Consider the following 18,527-nt stretch of genomic DNA (forward strand, 5'->3'; position numbering starts at 1 on the left):
CATCACAAAGCCAGTAGCCTCATGATACGAAGGTATTCGTCTTGATTCATTACTTCTTACAGCCTGGAACTCCTCATTATGCCAAGGGATGCAATACTGACAATGCCAGGATGCTTGGCTTACTTCTTGTCCTCCATGCCCTCGCGGAGAATCTCGATCTGCCTCTTGATCTCGACCCACAGGATAAGCTTGTCCAGACCCTCATCGTCAGCTGCAGCGTCAACGACACCGAGCCAGTCGTCCTCCAGCTGCTCCGTCAGAGCCTCAATATCATCAATCTTCCGGTCATCCTCCTTTTGCGCGATGGCCAGAAGAGCAGCAACGAAGGCCTCCTGGATGTACGCAAAGCTGAACTTGTCGGTGATCTTGGCAATGGCAGTGCAGAGCTTGTCGGGGAACTCAATCTCCTTGTTGCTCTTGAGCTTCTTCTGCCAGAATTTGCAGTATGCAGCGCGCTGCTCGAGGTCGGGGTCGGGGAAGTAGTACTTTCGATCGAAGCGAGATGGGCGTTTCTGTATTTGGTCAGTCATTGGCTCGCGCCTTCACAGCAGTACTGGCGGACTTACAGAGATACCAGGATCGAGACGGTCCAAGTGGTTTGTGCTCCCGATGACCAAGATACCGTCGTTCGCCTTGAGCCCATCCATCTCGTTCAGGAAATAGCTCCTCACATCGTCTGACACAATTGTGTCAAGGTCCTCAAAGACAAGGTAGCAGGGTGCAAACTGACGCGCCTTGCCAAAGATCTGTCCAAGCGAGTACTCCGGCCCAGCGTACGAGGTCAACGTCCGCACGTACAGCGTGGGGATCTTCTTTTCGTAAAGCATGCGCATTGTCGCCTTGATGGAGATGGTCTTGCCGTTGCCTGGCGGGCCGTGATAGATCAGACCCCGTTTCCACGGGACCTTGAGGTTCTGATACGTCTCGCGCGAGTTGTAGAATGACAGGTGGTCGTCGATCAGCGCCTTCTTCATGTCCGCATCGAGAATAACGTTCTCCCACGACGCGTTCCTCGTGCTCTCGAAGAGGTCGCGGCTCTTTTGCCAGGAGCCTTGGTCGTACACCCACACCTCGTCGTGCAGGTCCTCGCTCCATGATCCGGCAGCGAGGACGAGGCGGTCAACATGGTACGTCTCGGGGGCGAGAACGTAGAAGTTTTTTGTTGTAACATAGCCCGTGGTGCCGTCGCGGCCATCGACAAGGTAGACGATGAACTCGTGACCCTGCCACTTGTAGAGGTACTTGCCGTAGACGATGCTGTTGGCAAGAGCGCCGAGGTTGCCGTCCATGCGGCGGGCGGGGGGCAGGTAGACGGTCCATTCGAGGGAGTCGGTGCCGTTGCCGCCGTCATCGTTGAGGGGCTCATAGGAAGCGAAGCCGGCGGCGGCGTACGAGAGCAGGTCGCAGGTGGCGGCGCCGTAGCCCAATTGCTCGGGGACGACGACCAGCTGCAGGTTGGGGTATTGGGCTTTGAGGGCTTTGGTGACGACGAGGTCTGTGGCGACGCGTTTGGCGGAAGAGTGGTCGAAGTAAGCGGATGTCGTGCTGTCGGAGGGCGGTTCCGAGGAGGACGTGGTTTTGGGAGACGTGTGGGATGTAGAGCGAGAAGCTGTTGCCGTCGTTGTCGGTCGGGGAGTGAGACGGGGAGCCTGGCGATTAGGGACTATGGCGGGTGTGATGGGATAGTCATCGTGAGTCGTGTTCCAACGGGGAAAGGCCGGCATCTTGGCGGTGTTTGTGGTGCTGTTGTTTTGCTCAATTGAGCTTTGCGATTGAAGCTATCGTCGGGAGATTGAGATGGGAAAGATGCAGAAAGATAGGAGCTGCAGGGCGGGGGGATCTCAGCTCCAGGTTATCGAGGTGACCGGGGGCGGTTGCCTAATGATCGTCGTAATTAGGAAGATGGAGGAGGTTGGAGGGCCGCCGTATGGGGAAGCTGTGCGACTGTGCCGCTGCCCCTGTGGTGAGATGACGTTGTGCCATTCGCTGTGGAACTTCACTGCTAGGAGCTAGGGGCAAGCTGCTGCGCCCCGCTACCTAGACAGGGGATAGTGATCGTCCTGGGACGCAGAGCGATTGGAGCTTGGCTCAGCTTCGATACGAGGCGGATGTGTTTGTCTTACTTGTGTAACCTGTGTACTCGTCCACCTGGCGACGCTATTCTCTCAATGGATATGTTTTGACGCAGATGCATCGCGGGGTGTTTGATGCTGAAGACGGAGAAACGATGCGATGACGGCGCGATTCAGATAAGAGCGGGAGAATTGTCCCCGAGGTTGTCTGCTGGGTTTAGAGTTGCAGTGATATTGTGAATGCCCGAAGTTTTGCCTTGGAAATGGGTTTAATCGGGGCCGCTTGTTTTGGAACGGGCAGGTGCAGGCGCGCGATGCCGGTAGCCGGGCCGCATTCTCCGCGGAACGGGGCCGGGTGGGCCGCTTGTTGTCTCTCCCCCGTATCTGTGCATGTCGCGCTGCCGTGATACGGGCTGGATATCCGGGGTGCGCCGTTGTTCCCGGCTACACTCCGGGCCCCGGTGTCGCCGTGCAGTTGTATGATGTGCGTCGACCGATCTGCCCCCGGCCCGAGCCGTTGCTGGTGAACTCTGCCAATCCTCTTGCTCCTGTCACCTTTTGGTTTAGATACATAGCCTTTTTGTCTCGCAGCTTTCCATACCATCATCCGAAGCACTGGCCCTATACGATGTCTAGACACGAAGCTTGGACTCATTATTTGTAGCTCTGGCTCCCTCCTTGTCGCATCTTCTGGCTGACTGCCTTCCAGCGGAACTGATTACCCTTTCGAGCATGAGAGTTGAAGGAAGAAAGACGAGCACCCCCATCCAGGTCTCTAAACTACTTTCTCACTCCTTTTGATGAACCCGATTTCAGGGCGACGATTTACTTATCACTTACTAACCATCCAAACTGCCCGGGATCTTGTCAGTGGAGCATCGGCAATGGTTCCAGGCCGCGGTGGAGCTCCGCAACCTGTATGCCACCCTTGCCAGCATCTGTTTCGGAGCGGTTTGAATTACAGAGCCGTTTACTTGGACTTTTATCCCGCGACCTCCTCGGAACCCGTTCGTTGCGGGTGCCGCGATAGACCGGTCTTCCCACCGAAGCTCGCCCGTTTGACCCGGGTGATTGCGGTCCGCTGCACCACGCCCGTATTGAAGCCATTCCCAACGTCCATGCCGCCCAAGCCGATCAGCACCACCCATACTGCCGGTCTATCCGCCCAGATGGCCACCAAGTGACATCGCCCTCGGTTTCGTCCCGTTTGAGCCGCATCCCAGCCCGAACGATCTCTCCCCCGCCGATCGCCTGCGAAATCCCCCCGCGCCGAGGGGGCGATCAATCGTTCCAGCCATCGCCGGTCCCCTTGGCGTGCATCACCACGCCCACCGCGAGCAGCTCGCTTCCCCACGTGCACATCGCCGACCCGACATGCTGGCCTCGGGGAAAAGAAAAGAAGACTCCATGACACAGTCAACACAATCCGAAAGAAGTGAACAGCAAAAGTCGCCGCACCAAGCGCCAGAAAGCGGCCCCAGCTCGCGCCTCCCTCGCACGCCTCTTCCCAGTTGACACGTCTCAGCGCCGATGGGTCAACCTTGCCGCTCGGCCAAGTCCGGTCTCAGACTGGCATCAAAACCCACGCCGTCGTTCCACCTGCTTCCCACCCAGCGCGCTCTCGCCCTTTGCCAGAGGCCTTTCTTCACTGCTCAAGGCGCGAAAAAAGCGGTCCTTCGAACTGTTCCAGCGTCAAAAGTCGCCGTCTGGGCGTTGGCCCCTTCGTGCTGCTTCTGGAACCTTAAAACTGGCAGTTAACGCTGCTTCAAATAGATTGCGCCCTGCGACACCTGTTCGTGTTTGCTCCTTCCTCTGTTCTGCTGCCAGGGTGAGAAAGACATATTGAATGATAAATAGTAGATCATTGCCATTTGGAACGTATCACTTCCGTCCGGACTTTCTCAGACGAAAAACCAACAGTCACATTTCACGAAAACGATTCCATCCAAAGAAAAACATCATCATGCAGATTTCAAACTTCTTGTTCCTGGCCGTCTTCGGTCTTGCGACCACCGTCGTGGTGAGCTTCGCCATCACCTTCTTCTGCGATTCAGGAATGAGAGACTAATGCTTCACAGGCCCAGCAGGGAACGTGCACGGCAAAGGGCGAGTGCCAGGCTGGCAACGTCAAGCTCTTCTGCACTTCGGGCAGCTGTGCGAAGAAGGAGGGACAAGCGTGTGAGAGGAGCGGAAACTCAGCGAACTGCCCGAAGTGAGCGGTCCTTCCTCATCGAGAGGATGGGCGAAGGAAGGTTTGAAGGTCACGAATGGCATCGACCATCGATATCTCCGACCATCTACCGGTGTTGGTTGGAGGCAATCTGAAGAACGCATGGAGCGCAGGAGTTTTGGGGGAAACTTGGAATTACGTCGAATGACTTATGATCGGGTGAATTCGTCTACTAGTAGACACAGTCAGAATATTCACTGCAGATATGATCTGTTTTAGAACCTATTGTGGGTCAGCACTAGTAAATCGTGTGCCCAATGTTCAGCAAAAGACAGATATGAGGGCAATATGCATTTGCGGCTTCACATGAGATATGGTAAAGTCGGAGACTGGGTGTAAGCTTTGCGAGTTCTAATGATACCCATCTAGTGGTCCGCTCGGTCTTCTGATCTCACCTGCAGCATCATCCATGCTCCTTTCAGGTTGACCCTACATCAACGACGAAATCTCAACATTTATTTGCTAATGTTGTCGAGAATCTCTTGGGAAACTTGAGGCACCAACTAAGCTTCCAGACCTTCTTGGGCCACCGGATACACCCAGCCTCACTCAATGGTTCATGCCGTGACCAACGTGACCTACCATCCATACATGGCATGGCCAAAGGTGTTGCTCGACAACGCCACACCAATAGGGGTCTCTGATATCTCCCTGCAACTGAGCATCGCGTGAACGGCATTTACCGTCAGCTGCTAGTACAGGGCCAGCCGTGGCTTGCCCCGATGTGCCACCCATGTCAGCCCCAGGAGCCGTTTCCTCTCACGGAAAGTATCATTACGCCTCCGCCAGCGCATTCACAGTCTATACCCACAACATCTTTCGATTACATCTTATAGACAATGGTGGCGCATATCACCTGTTCACAAAATCATTCGCAGGATGTCCAAATGCAACGCATCTCGGCCTCGGCCTCGGCCTGTCCTTCGTGTTCGCGTCGTCGAACACCAGGAGGAATCGGCTCCCCGACGCTGAATTGCGGAACCCGCCTTCTCCGTTGACCCCTTCCGGTTGTTCAGGGCCCGGGGGACCGAGCGGCGTACTTTGAGGGGGAAGAGGGACAAAACATCGGGCGGCGTGAGTCGCCGTGGCGTCAGAAACGTGTCTGCAGGGTTATGCGCGTTTGGGTAGTAGTCGATCTATTCCGCGTTTACCCCAATTTTTACGAATATGGATTTTACATTACGTCGTCAAGGAGGTCCTCATGGGCTTGATCAAGATTGTTGAAACCTTGGGATGTTAAAGGTGGTGTCGCTCTGCTGATTGCACCACGCCATCTTGGTCGACAATCGTCGTCGCACACATGTAAGCTGCAGGTTCTTCTTCTATGCATGCATGCTGACCTCGAAATAAACTACAATTGCCTGGTCCAGACCGAAGCCATGAACGCAGCCCTAATGGGTATGCGGCTAATAGAAAGTTCTCAGCTCTCGTCAGCCATATCTTAGGGGCATGCAGGACTTCGGGGCGGCTGAAAGGTCTCCTCCCCATCATCACCACCCCGCTTCCTCCATGATGTCAACGTCACTTTAGCAATGGCCCGAGTTCCCGCAAGAGTCAGTGCTTTTCCGGGGTTGAAAAGGGACTTCCCTGAGAAAATAGGCCCCGACATGTTGCATCGCGCTGCGCGAGGGCTAAGCACTAGCCCGCAGAGCGACATGAGACATGCTGTGGTGCGCCCGGACATTGACGCAGAGTCATCGGCCGTCAGATATATCGGCCGCTTCACGCCTATCAACGTGTGCCACTGCGCATCGATGTGACTGCAGGACGGGCCACAAGGTTGCACCAGCTCCTGCGGGATGGAGAAAGCTTATGCGAATCCATCCTCCTCCTCCTGTGTGGCTTTCTCCAGCGAGCGAGCCAAGCGCGCGCCGTTTCGGCCAGCCGTAGACGCGAGGTGTCGGCAGACCAGGTCTGCAACGGCCGACTAGCGAGGACGCCGTCTGGCTGAGGCTGTGAGACATTTGTGTCTCTCGGGCTTCCCCAAAAGCCTCATCTGGTGTCTGGGGAAAGTCGTCCCGATTGGTGGTGGCGGCGTGCTAAGATCTGCGGCCCGGTCGTTAGCGGCAACGTCCGTGGGAGTTGTCTTTGGCGCGGACGTGTTTAGTCCTGCGAGAGGATGAGGGGTCCTTGATGTTTAAGAAGGAGAGGAGACCCTCCTGGGTGTCGGCTGCATGTGTGTATCACGGTCAGCAGTCCCCACGAAACGTTGTCGACATGGCTCTTCACGCGGAGTATCCCGAATTCCCTCCAAAAGTCGACATCAGGGGCCAGATTTACGATGTGCTTCCGAATACCTCGTCTACCGACTGGGCTGGCGTCGATGCTAGCAAGGTGGGGTTGAGCGTCGTCTCAGAGCTGTCCGAAGGCCTCCAGAGAAGACACCAACCTTCCGTGGTCAAGCTCTTCACTGGCAATGCGACCGGGGCGCACTGGAAAGATACGCTCGCATTGACGGCTCATCTGCGGACCTTCAATGGCAGCAAGACGGTCGCAGCCGCACTCGTGGAGCTCAGCCAACTGCGGAGGATCACAGCGGTAGAGTTTGGTGCAGCGCAAGTGGTGAAGGCGAATGAGGAGCTGGTACGTTCCCTCTCGTGACAGAGCTGAAGAAAACACTTCAGCATGACTGACATCGGATAGGCGTGGGTCGACTGTAGCTTCTACTTCAGCACGGAATCCCCGAGAGCTCGATGTAGAGGAAAGCTCATGCTACTCCCCGACGGGGCCGACGGCGAATGGAGGATCTGGTCGATGAGCACATGGTTGACGAACTTTGAAGATCACCTGGAGGACGAAACTCTGTTGCGGCAGCCTTCGGTACCGCTACCCACGGAGACCGACTTTAGGACCGATGTGCTCGTCATCGGGGGAGGCAACGCGTGAGTGCCTCCTGGATACCCGACAACCTTCTGCTAACACGTCACAAGTGGTGTCATTCTGGCGGGAAGACTTAAGGCGCTTAATGTCGACTATGCCATCGTTGACCGAAACAAGCAGGTTGGAGACAACTGGCGCTTGAGATATGACTGCATGCGCTTTCATACCTTCAAGTCATTCTGCCAGACCCCATACATCCGTAAGTGCTCGAGATTCCCCCCTCGCTGTCTGCTATTGGAGGTTGGACACTGATTCGGGTCTCTCCTACAGCATACCCTGAAGAGGCAAGTGATGCTTTGACGAAAGACGAGCTGGCCGACCAGATCCACGCCTTTGCTCACGAGTTTGACCTCAATCAACGGATACTTCACCAGTCTTCAATAGTGGCCACCTCGTATGATGAAGGCAAGAAGTTATGGAGCGTGAAAATCGATGATGGTGCACGGGGATGCGAGCGAGCGGTCACATGCCGATCCCTAGTCGTGGCGACAGGCGCTGGATTCTCAGGAATCAACGTGCCAGATCTTCCAGGTCGTGATAAGTTCAGAGGCTCCATCGTCCACTCGACGGCGTATGGAAATGGACAACAGCTGGTAGACGCTGGCGCGAAGGTGTGTGACAGTCCACCTAATTGTGAAAGAGACTATGCTAACAGCCCTACAGTCTGTGGTTGTAGTTGGCTCTGCGAATACCGCATTCGACATCATGCCAGACTGTCACAAGGCCGGCCTCCGGACAACCATGGTCCAGCGATCGCCGACTTACGTTGTTCCGATGTCGTACTTCGCCCATCCCATGGGCCTCGGGGCGTACGAATTTCTCCCCATCGAAGACTGCGACGCTGTTGTCAGTGGAGGGCCTCTGGCAGTTGGAGGTCCTCTGCTCGCCCTTTGCCACGGCATGCAGGCGATCGAGGAGCCGTGAGTGTTTCTGCATGAGATCTATTGATGTATCCAGTCGCTAATATACATCAGAAAACGATACGATGAAGTAAGAAGGGCTGGTTTACAGGTCGAAGACTCACTCACAGGCGACCTCTTGGTAAATCTTATCGATCGCTGCGGCGGACATTTTGTCGACATGGGCAAGGGCATTGAGCTCATTACCACCGGCCAAGTGGGCATCCGCTCGGGGGTCGTTCCAGCAGGCTATTCCGCTGACGGCGTGATTCTAAGCGACGGCAGTGAGGTAAAGACTGATGCTGTTGTTTGGTGCACAGGCTTCGGAAATTTGGACGTCAGGAAGAGCCTCCCGGACATCCTCGGACATGGGGCAGAGCAGATCGCTAGCAGGATGGAGTCGACGTGGGGTGTCGACGCCGAAGGAGAGACTCGTGGACTCTGGAAGCGCCAACTTGACGTGGACAATATCTACGTGTTCGCCGGTGGCACAGGCCAGCACCGATGGTTTTCGAAGGTGATTGCTTTGCAGATCAAGGGGACGCTAGAGGGAATCTTCCCAGATGCGTATCGGCACACTCCTGGGGCAGAAGAGGGGACTCTTAAGGAGACTAATGGGGTTCATTTGCACTCTAATCTGTGAATTACGCAAGACGTACATAGCAGGTCCGGTACATAAGATTGAAAGATATGACTAGAAACTCATTCTAGAAATACAGGCTGAAGGTCTATATCATGATGCATCCCTTCTCCGTACATGACCCCATGCACATAACAGTCGCCAACGAGTGTATACCTCCCATCCCCAGGTGTTGTTGAACTGCCGCGACGTATCAAGAAAGGTACTCTTCCACCGGCAAATATCCAAATCTCGTCTCCCGGCAGAACCCTCTCTCCCAACCCAAACCACCCTGAGTCCGTTAGGAAGAAGGTTTGGCCAATAGTAGAGACGAAGAAGGCGTCTTGGAAGCCCGAAAAGTTGACATCTTGGCGACCTATTTCGGTCTTTTCGTCATGTCCAGTTGCGCACAGCCAATTTAGAAATACTTCATAGCACGATGCGTCTTCAGATGTTGCGCGCCTGTCGTTGCCTGGCTCTTCGAAATCGAGAATCGTATCTCTGATGACGGTTCTCCAGAACGCATCGCCCTGAGAGCCTCCTCTAGGGTAAAAGTCACCTCTAGAGGAGGTATCAGAGATGCCTGCCTCTCGCTTCCAACGGAGCAGCCCCTCTGCTTCATGTCCTTCTGTAAAGGGCGGCGATGCTGCCTTGACGAGACCGATCCTTATCCCTCTTAGCTCCAGGTAACTTCCGTCACGTCGATACCACAGATTCAACCCCCCACAGGCTCTAAATCTATCGCACAGGTTGATTCTCCTTGCTGTACTGTGAAAGTACCTGTCCCGGGGATCACCTATCAGGTCAGGAGCCCATGATGGCATACCCGGGCGCCGCATCCTGGGACCAGCTAATACCATCAGACCCTGCTCGGCGTTCATGAAGAACTCGGTTGCGTATGAGAAGAATTGTGCTGCATCGCTCGTGTAGTCTGGCTTTATTCCAATGCCAGGGAAGAGACCTAACACTCCGCAAATCTTGTCGCGCGGGTCCGTGGCTTCCTTCGGTCGGAGCATCCACAAAGTCTTCCGCAGCAGGGCCGTCAAGCTACCATCGTGAGCTCGGTGATCGCGATGCTGGTTACGTATAGTGTTGAGGCCCATGTCGGCGCGTCGAATGTTCATCATTTCACCCCACAGATCGCTCGTCATCCGCCAGGAGACTGTGAGATGACAGCAACACCCTGATGGAAGGTGAGAAATGTAGCTTTGGTAGAAGTCTGTGATCAAGTGTCCCGGCACAGCAACATTGCCGACAACGACCTGCGACTCCCGGGCAAGGACAAATTCTTGGACAATCCACATACGCGACCACCACGAACAGCTCATCAGGTCCAGGAAAGCCCGCCAAGCTGCTTGATAGATTTCAGCCACAATAAACTGTCCTTCTTGGTTGACTGCGAACATCTCTTTCGAGTCCCAGTGCCCAGGCTCACCCAGTAACTGTAGAACAGTGAAGGCTGCCGCAGCTTCCGTTTCCGTGTTGTCGAAATGTTCGCGTCTGCCGAAATTCCCAATGCTAGCGTGATTTGCAACGTACGGAGGCCCATTTTCGAGTGTACCAGAAGAAATATTCAGCCCCCTTTGGCTACCAGAGAGCCTATCGCCAAGCCAGATGACGACCTCAAACGCATTTTCGTAGATATGATTCATTATCGAGACTTGCTGGGTCCTTTCCAGATCGTCTTTCTGATTGATGCACACGGCATCTACCCATAGAGCCACGGAGGCTCTCGACTTCCTAAGCCTGCGAAGAGCATTATATAGGTTGGAAGTTACTTGAAAAGGCTGGTCCTGAAGCGTCACCGTTTTGGGGTCGGCTTCGCTTCCCCAAACGTATGATAGGGCCTGGTATTGCGGCTTTGCATCGAGGGATACGACATCGAGCTTCAGTACAATGCTGTCAACCCATGCGCCGGGCACAATGCGCAAAAGCCTGATTTCTCTCCTGGAGGAATCTAGAGACTGAAACATGCTATGCATCTGCAGCTGAAAATCAGCGATTGACGAGTGAGACGACTATTGTGCAACGAGAACAATCGTGCGGGGAAACCAATCATGCGGCGAGTCAAATATCTCCCGCATGTTCCCGCTGGGGTTGGCAAAGGGATCAGAAGCGCTCATTCGCTGAATGATTCTGCAGATGGGTCAGTGAGGATGGATACGACTAGGTAGGCCAGCTCAGCACTAGTAGAGGGGCGGTTAGCTGTCGATAAGAAGGAGTCTGCTTCGATGGGACCGGAACAACAGTTAAGAGCATATCAGCAGAAGTCAGCGAATAATGGCACAGAAAGTCCGCTGGAGATTTGTAGACGTCACGAAGACTCTAGAGCCTCTCCGGTCGCCCAAATGATGTGGGTTGATGTGGTATTAGAGCTGAATGGCAACTCCATCGCTTCTGTGCTGGGAAAGCCAAAACCTGACCTAAGCGCCATTCTTCAAACACAATACAATCTAAATGAAACTGAATACTTCGTCTTCATCTCCACAGACTCCATTTTGAGGGCTTGCCCGTTAATGATGCCGTGCATATAGCACTCCCCCACAAGTGAACATCCCCCCCCCCCNCCCCCCCAGCCTTCCTTCCTTACCACAAACGGCACTTCAGATCCATACAAAATAACAACCAAATTCCCTTTCTTAGCCCTCATAGGTACAAAGCCTACCAGTCCAATATCAGTCGCTGCAAAGCGCCGTGACTCTGTTAGGGCGAGGAACGCCTTGAGACCAGAGATTCCCTTGGAGCGAACCTCTCGCAGCTGCAGGAAATAGTCCGGGATGATGCCTACTTCAAGAGTTTGACGAACAAACGAGGCAACATCCAGCTAGACACGGTGTAGATCGAAAGGTTGGGCTGATCGACGACCAAGATATGCACGGACCACAAGGCTTCGCAAGATTGGTTGTGGCCCGAGCATAAGTTGTCTACCTCAGATCTCCATCAAACGTAAGTGTAGGCGGGTAAAAGCGACATCCAACCTAACATATAGAGGCTGCTAAAGTATACCTTAAAAGACCACTCAGCCAGGGAGAATACCCTGGATCACACAGTGTTGAGCTCTCACATGAATATGCTCACATAGACGCATAAGATCCTGGGTACAGTATGCCATGACTGCCTTCCAGAATCAAAGCACTGCAAACTCGCATGTGAATGGTCTGCTGTCGTTCTGGCTGGTTCATTACGAAATGAATTTGGAGGATTTGTAAATACTTTATCGCTACTCATAGTCACCGACTTAGTTATGCAGTATCTCTTTTCACACGTGATTACATATCGCCCATTCTCCTAGGCGGAACCTTCGCAGCGAAGAGACGATCGATCTCATCAAACGTTTTGCCCTTGAGTTCGGGGACGTAAAAGAAGCTTCCGATAGTACCGAGCAAGGCAAGTCCTCCAAAGATAAAGCCAACCTTTCCTTTGAGATTTGCCTCGTCTGCATGTGGTTAGCTAAGCAACACCGGCGCAACAGCAGGAACAAATGCTTACCAGGGTTGACAAGATAAGGGATAGAGAAGTTCATGATAAGACCACAGACAGCCTGAGTCGCGGTCGCCAACGCAATGGTTTTGGCTCGCATCACCGTACTCGAAGCCTCACCGAGAATGGCAAATGCCATTGCACCGACAGTCAGGAAGTAGACGAAGGCATAGATGACAGTACATGCTGCCTGCACCCACTTCGCAGCATCCGTAGGCACAACGTCCATGATGCCAATAACGAGAAGGAGCAGAGTCAGGGAGGCCATGCCGGACAAGAACACCTTACGCCGGCCGCAAGACTCGACGACAAACCAGCTGACTATATTTCCAAGGACGCCGCAAGCTGTCACGCCCACACCGAGGTCGAAGGATTTGGAAACGTCGAGGCCGGCGAGCTGGAAGAAATAGGTCGAGTATCCTAGGACGAAGACCTGAAAAAGTACCCTTTAGCAGCTACCTTAGTGTTATTGGGCAGATAGACTTACAATTCCAACCAGATGTTGGCATAGGAAAACACCAGTAGAGATACCAGTGCGAAGGCGGTTCGTTCCCTTGAAGCAATCCATGAAACCCAATTCCGAAGACTTGTTTAGCGCCTCCTCTTCAATAGTAGCCATGATCCCCGCAAGCTTCGAGTCGACATCATAACCCGTCCCATACAGCTTCTGCAGCGACTTCTTGGCTTGTTCCAACTTATTCTTTCGGGCCAGGTACCACGGCGTCTCGGGGGCGAAGGGAAGGAATACGATCAGGAACAACGCGAAGAAGAGCTGCGTGGCAAAGGGACCGCGGTAGGCCCAGCGATCAGAGCGTTCTCCAAAGGCCTTGACAACCGCGTTCGAGAGGAGTTGTCCGAGAGCAATGCCCAAGTTGACTCCAGCCGTAGCGAACCCACGGAGGGCGACGGGGGCGAGCTCGCTGCATGCCAAGGGGGCAAGGGTGAGGTAGAAACCCAGGCCTGCGCCGAAGATGAGCTTGGAGGCTAGGAAGGCGCCCCGGGTATCTGAGAGAATCTCTCCGACGCAACCGCCACTGCAGACGACGATGCCAATGAGGAGGGAGTTCTTTCGTCCGATCTTGTCGGCCATGTAACTGCAGAGGAAGCCGCCGAAGAATTGGCCGACAGTGGAGATGACGTTGAAGGCGGATTGCCAGTCGGCAGGGAGGATTGCTTCGCCGTTCTCGACGTATCTGATCAAGAAACCATTAGCTCTCGATCTTTACAGCTACTAGATTATGTTTCTGATGGCGTTGGTTGCGTACCCGAAGTCGCGTCGGAAAGACTCGACAGAAATCATGGCTCCGTTGATCTGGGCGTCAAAACCCCTGAATTGGTACTTCTGTCAGTCTTCATCTCTCTTCCGTAAGTATCGCAACATAAGATTTGTACCATCCAATCGCGGCCATAGCCCAGTAGAAACACCACCAGACGATGATCTTGTGGTTTTTGAAGACATCGCGAACAGTAAGATCGTGTTCCTGTTGATTCGTGGTGGCTGCTGTAGCGCCCTTGGGATCATGCACATGCGACACACTTGGTTCCAAGTGGCCCGCAGGATCGGTCTTCTCCATCGTTGATGGGAGTTGATACCAGCTGCGGCAGTTGAGATGTGGTTGCCAACTCTATGGGAGAGAAAAAGGGGGTCTAGAACTTGAAGGGAGACCGAACGAGGTTGGCAGGGCGGTGGAGAATGAACAGGGCGATCATGTCAAAAAGTCCGGGGAAGCCTTTGAGATTATATCCAAGTCCGGCTCATCGTTTCCGGCTGTCAGGTTACTGGACTTGCCGACTCGTGATGGTCGCTTGCATGGGTGCAAGTCGGCATGCAAGTTGGTTACCAACTGAGGTCATCCTGACCGTCGTTTCTTGCTCAACTACGGCCGGCAAAAACACACACAAAGTGCGACACTCCGCGGACTGTTCAAGCGAAACTAGGCCGCTGCTAGTCAGGCCTGGCCAAGGGTTCGTTCAGCTCCAAAAAGTCAGTCGACGCGAGTCCGCGTTTGGCCGAGGTGCAAATTCCGAGAGTGTGGAACGTTTCCAGCGTGTGGTGCCCCGCAAATTTCCCCGCGATCCAGTTTCGGATTAGCGTCTTTAGGCCCTTTTTTAGACCTTGAAGAAGCATGTCTTTTCTCGAGCGATATTCCGCGACGTTTTCCCCATGTTTTTCTTTCTCCAGCTTCCACATCACTCACCCATCCCGTGTCTGTTGCAGCAAACCAACGAAACAGCTGCTTTCCCCACAGAGTCGAACCATTTCAACCCGTCTGTTTTCCCCAGTTTATCTGTTACCTGATGGCTGACCCATCTCCCCCGGAAAACCACGTGTCGTTACCGCCTGAAGAGTCGGTTCCAGACCGGAGCCAGCCGGAATCATCAACAAAGGCCAACACCCGCCCGTCGGCTAGGGGAACGGCATTCTATCAACGGAAGAGAGCTGTGAGGGCCTGTCAGGTGTGCCGAGCTCGTAGGACGAAATGCGATAATCTGAAGCCGTCATGCTCGTTCTGCCTCAAGGTCGGGGCGACTTGCATACAGTCGCCCGTCGACTTGTCCAGCTTCGACCCAGCAAGTCTCAAGATTTTGGAACGACTGGATGATCTTGAGGAATTGATGAGATCTGTCTCGGTTGAAGGGTCTTCAAATAAGACGAGGGTAGTCGAGGCCCCGGCCGAGCCACGTCTTGAATTACCGCCGCCGGTGGGGCCTCCGATTCAGCTTGGCATGATTATTCCCCCTGGCCCTGAAGAGGTCATGTCGTGGCACGTATTCCAGACGATGAGGAGAGAAGCCGCAGAAAACGACGGGGTGCTGCATGTCGATCACGTCACCGCCGCTGCGAGCTCTCCGGCTTCAGTGCTGGGCGCGCTCGACATGGAACCAAGAAGGGTCAACGATCTGCTCGACAGCTTCTTCAGCTATGCCCATGTCAAGAACCCGATTCTCGATGAGACTGCCACGAGGAAGATGGTTTCGACAACGATCATGAACGGCATCGACTGGTCTGCCGAGTCCTGCTTGTCTCTCCTGATTTTCGCGTTAGGGTCCATCGCGACCCCTTTTGGGCCGAGTCACGAGACCATGCCCGGGACCCTGGCGCATGGCAACGCTCAATCGTTCTTCCAGGCGGCTCAGAAGAGGCTTGGAATTCTCCTTTCATCGGACGACATCATTGCCGCTCAATGCCTCTTCCTGTCAGGGGTTTACATGATGTGCATCTTCCAGCCCGTCAAGGCATGGCGGTACTTCGTGCAGGCGCTCGCCAGCTGCCAGCAACTCCCATTCCTTACCCCTGAATCTCAGCAACGCTATCACAACTACGTCGAGTCGGGCAACGAACTTCACAATTACTCCATTGACACGCTCCAGCAAGCCATCTACTGGTCGTCCTGGAAGTCCGAGCGGGAGATGAGAGGAGACTTGTATCTACCCGACTTCTCCCTCAGCGACAAGGAACTCGCGTTCTATCCTCCCTTCTTCCCAACGCCACCGGCCCCGAGGGCAGAGGTCGAGGCTGCGGGTGACCCACGCCTGGCGCGCGAGAGGACCTCGTGGTACTTTTACCTCTCCGAGATATCTCTCCGCAGACTCGCGTCCCGGATTAGCGCCGAGATGGTGGGTCTGCAGAAAGAGCATCCCACGCGCCAAGCATACCTCGCAGCGCTGGCCGAGGCAGTCCCGCAGTATGAGGAACAGGCACGGGGCTGGATCGCGTCACTAACACCCGGCCTGTCGTTCAATGAGCCTCCGGAACAGGACGACGTGTGCAGATTCGTGCTTAGGGGACATGCCATCAATCTATTTGAAAACATCTACTGGCCGTTTGTTACTGCGTATCTCGATAGTCTGGGCGCGAATCCGAGCTGCATAAGCGGGCCTCTGCCAGACGACTGCATTTCTTTTGCGCAGAAAGGTCTTGAAATTCACCTGGAACGACTGAGAGTGAACCAACCGGGATACTATCACCGCCATCATGGAACACTGCCCCTAATGAGGTCTTGTTCACGAAGTGCACTAGTCCTGACGACGGCTGCTATGCTTATCGAGTCAAGGGGTAACAATGGATCACAAGGGATCTGTCAGATGCCCCCTGGATGGGAAACTGGCGTGGACGGGATCGTTGACCTACTCACCTTTTGGCAAGGTGAGGTTCCACAGATGTCAAAGATACGGAGGCTATTGGGAGAAACACGCGTGCTCGCATCCGGCGCGTCCCCATCGGCATATCATTTAGGATCATAGACAATGGTCCAGATTCACGGGTAAAAGCCTTGAATCTCCCCACATAGCAATTCAGCCTAAATACATCCTCGATCGACGCTCGGCATACGAAGCTTGGAAACGGAGCCGATGTGACCTCTCTAAAGCAACCCGATTACTGGGTCGAGCATCGGGACTGAGCTCACTCGGAACAACTAGCCCCCCCGCCAACTCCCCGCCACCATCCCTGCCCTTTGTCACGCGCGGGTGTCTGTACCCCAGATCCGGGTTCATCCAGTCTGGCGTCCCGAATAACTGGGGAAACCATCCGGAGGCGACCCACTTCCACCCTCCATCGCGGAATGTCGCAGTTAAGAACCCGGGACTCCTCACCACCTGATACGCGATGACAAAAGAGTCCAACGACGCCCTAGGGCCCAATAATCGGGACCGTTTCCCGGCCCGTTGAATTCGGTGCAATAGCCCAGGTATAAAGGACTCCCCTCGAGAAGATCAAGAGGCTCTGCAGGCCCAACCAAACCTCAGACCACATCCGCAATCATGTCACCCACCACGCCCAACCCCCCCTGCACGATGCTCCGCGTCAGCGGCACCAAGATCGTCAACGAGAATGGCGAAGAAGTCATTCTCAAGGGCGCTGCCACGGGCGGCATGCACAACATGGAGAACTTCATCACAGGCTACACCGGCCACGAGCACGAGCACCGCGAAGCCCTGACAGAGGTCCTCGGCAAGGAGAAGGCCGACTTCTTCTTCTCCCGTCTCCTCCACTACTACTTCACAGAGGCAGATGCGGCGCTGTTCGCATCATTAGGCCTCAACTGCCTGCGCGTGCCCTTCAACTACCGTCATTTCATGGATGACGACAACCCGAGTGTGATCAAGAAGTCCGGCTTTGAGCTGCTCGATCGGGTTGTCAACTTCTGCGCCAAGTATAACATCTACGTCATCCTCGACCTCCACGCCGTACCAGGCGGTCAGAACCAGGACTGGCACAGTGATTCCGGCATCTCAAGAGCGCTATTCTGGGAGTTCAAGGACTTCCAAGACCGCGCCATCCAGCTCTGGGAGGCCCTCGCCACCCATTACAAGGGCAACAAGGTGATCGCGGGCTACAACCCCCTCAACGAGCCCGCAGACCCCAAGCACACCCGCCTCATCGCGTGGTACGAGCGCGCCGAGAAGGCCATCCGCGCCATCGACCCCGACCACATCCTCTTCCTGGACGGCAACACCTACGCCATGGACTTCTCCGCCTTCAACCCCGAAAAGACGCTTCCCAACAGCGTCTACAGCTGCCACGACTACAGCCTCTACGGCTTCCCCCTGCCCGAGCAGTACGACGGCACAGACGCCCAGAAGCAGAAGCTCCGCGCCAGCCTCAAGCGCAAGGTCGAGTTCATGCAAAAAGCCGGCGTGCCCATCTGGAACGGCGAGTGGGGCCCCGTCTACCAGGACGCCGCGACGGACGCCAACGCCGCCGCGACCAACGAGAAGCGCTTCGCCCTGCTCAAGGAGCAGCTCGAGATCTACCGCGAGTTCGGCGGCATCTCGTGGAGCATCTGGCTGTACAAGGACGTCGGCTACCAGGGCATGGTGTACGTCGACCCGGAGAGCCCCTACATGCGCCTCATCCGGCCCTTCGTCGAGAAGAAGCAGCGCCTTGGGCTCGACTTCTGGGGCTGCGCCGACAAGAGCGGCATCGACGACGAGGTGTACGGGCCCTTCATCGCGAAGCTGAAGTCGACGCTGCCGGAGCACCTGCACAAAAAGAAGTACCCCAAGACGTGGACGTTTGACCGCCAGGTCGAGCGCGTGGTGAGGGAGTGCTTGATGAGCGAGTACCACGGCTGGGAGTTTGCGGAGCTGTTTAAGGGAAAGACGGAGGCGGAGTTGGAGGAGCTGGCGGCCAGCTTTGCGTTGGAGAATTGTGTGAAGCGCGACCGGTTGAATGAGATTCTGACGGCGGACGCTGAGAGGGGGAATTGAGGCAAAGGCTAAAGCATGATTATGAAGTGACGACGAAAGAGAAGAAAGATGGGGCTCTTACGGGAACTTTTGCAGCGGGATGCGCATCCAAGAGAAATGTCGCATGCCGGCTGGGTCGTTGGTAGTGATTTTTC

The 18,527-nt window shown here is 54.9% G+C and overlaps 7 protein-coding genes and 1 pseudogene across 8 annotated transcripts; 4 read left to right on the plus strand and 4 right to left on the minus strand.

The window, feature by feature from the left end:
* Nucleotides 1-119: 119 nt before the first annotated feature.
* GCG54_00003156 (putative ATPase YjoB) lies at nucleotides 120-1,724 on the minus strand (the record flags this gene model as incomplete). Its single annotated transcript, XM_045403233.1, has 2 exons — nucleotides 120-512; nucleotides 567-1,724. The coding sequence occupies 2 exons, from the start codon at nucleotides 1,722-1,724 to the stop codon at nucleotides 120-122; spliced, it is 1,551 nt and encodes a 516-aa protein (XP_045270136.1).
* A 2,311-nt stretch (nucleotides 1,725-4,035) lies between these two features.
* GCG54_00003157 (uncharacterized protein) lies at nucleotides 4,036-4,288 on the plus strand (the record flags this gene model as incomplete). The annotated part of the gene is made up of 2 exons (XM_045403234.1): nucleotides 4,036-4,092; nucleotides 4,151-4,288. 2 exons carry the CDS (start codon nucleotides 4,036-4,038, stop codon nucleotides 4,286-4,288), a joined length of 195 nt encoding a protein of 64 aa, XP_045270137.1.
* Nucleotides 4,289-6,519: 2,231 nt separating this feature from the next.
* On the plus strand, nucleotides 6,520-8,724 carry GCG54_00003158 (uncharacterized protein; the record flags this gene model as incomplete). Its single annotated transcript, XM_045403235.1, has 6 exons — nucleotides 6,520-6,885; nucleotides 6,946-7,184; nucleotides 7,233-7,381; nucleotides 7,453-7,793; nucleotides 7,846-8,102; nucleotides 8,157-8,724. 6 exons carry the CDS (start codon nucleotides 6,520-6,522, stop codon nucleotides 8,722-8,724), a joined length of 1,920 nt encoding a protein of 639 aa, XP_045270138.1.
* Nucleotides 8,725-9,118: 394 nt separating this feature from the next.
* GCG54_00003159 (uncharacterized protein) lies at nucleotides 9,119-10,673 on the minus strand (the record flags this gene model as incomplete). Its single annotated transcript, XM_045403236.1, has 2 exons — nucleotides 9,119-9,261; nucleotides 9,527-10,673. 2 exons carry the CDS (start codon nucleotides 10,671-10,673, stop codon nucleotides 9,119-9,121), a joined length of 1,290 nt encoding a protein of 429 aa, XP_045270139.1.
* Nucleotides 10,674-11,137: 464 nt separating this feature from the next.
* On the minus strand, nucleotides 11,138-11,812 carry GCG54_00003160 (annotated as a pseudogene). Its single transcript has 2 exons — nucleotides 11,779-11,812; nucleotides 11,138-11,588 (listed from the first exon to the last, which is right to left on the minus strand). Coding segments are annotated over exons 1-2 (485 nt in total).
* Nucleotides 11,813-11,969: 157 nt separating this feature from the next.
* On the minus strand, nucleotides 11,970-13,754 carry GCG54_00003161 (General alpha-glucoside permease; the record flags this gene model as incomplete). Its single annotated transcript, XM_045403237.1, has 5 exons — nucleotides 11,970-12,136; nucleotides 12,190-12,613; nucleotides 12,668-13,394; nucleotides 13,446-13,508; nucleotides 13,573-13,754. 5 exons carry the CDS (start codon nucleotides 13,752-13,754, stop codon nucleotides 11,970-11,972), a joined length of 1,563 nt encoding a protein of 520 aa, XP_045270140.1.
* Nucleotides 13,755-14,478: 724 nt separating this feature from the next.
* Nucleotides 14,479-16,425, plus strand: GCG54_00003162 (uncharacterized protein; the record flags this gene model as incomplete). The annotated part of the gene is made up of 1 exon (XM_045403238.1): nucleotides 14,479-16,425. One exon carries the CDS (start codon nucleotides 14,479-14,481, stop codon nucleotides 16,423-16,425), a length of 1,947 nt encoding a protein of 648 aa, XP_045270141.1.
* A 519-nt stretch (nucleotides 16,426-16,944) lies between these two features.
* On the plus strand, nucleotides 16,945-18,393 carry GCG54_00003163 (Beta-xylosidase; the record flags this gene model as incomplete). Its single annotated transcript, XM_045403239.1, has 1 exon — nucleotides 16,945-18,393. One exon carries the CDS (start codon nucleotides 16,945-16,947, stop codon nucleotides 18,391-18,393), a length of 1,449 nt encoding a protein of 482 aa, XP_045270142.1.
* Nucleotides 18,394-18,527: the final 134 nt, after the last annotated feature.

The sequence above is a fragment of the Colletotrichum gloeosporioides genome, assembly GCF_011800055.1.
Source record: "Colletotrichum gloeosporioides strain Lc1 chromosome Unknown consensus_9, whole genome shotgun sequence".
Classification (NCBI taxonomy): Eukaryota; Fungi; Ascomycota; class Sordariomycetes; order Glomerellales; family Glomerellaceae; genus Colletotrichum; species Colletotrichum gloeosporioides.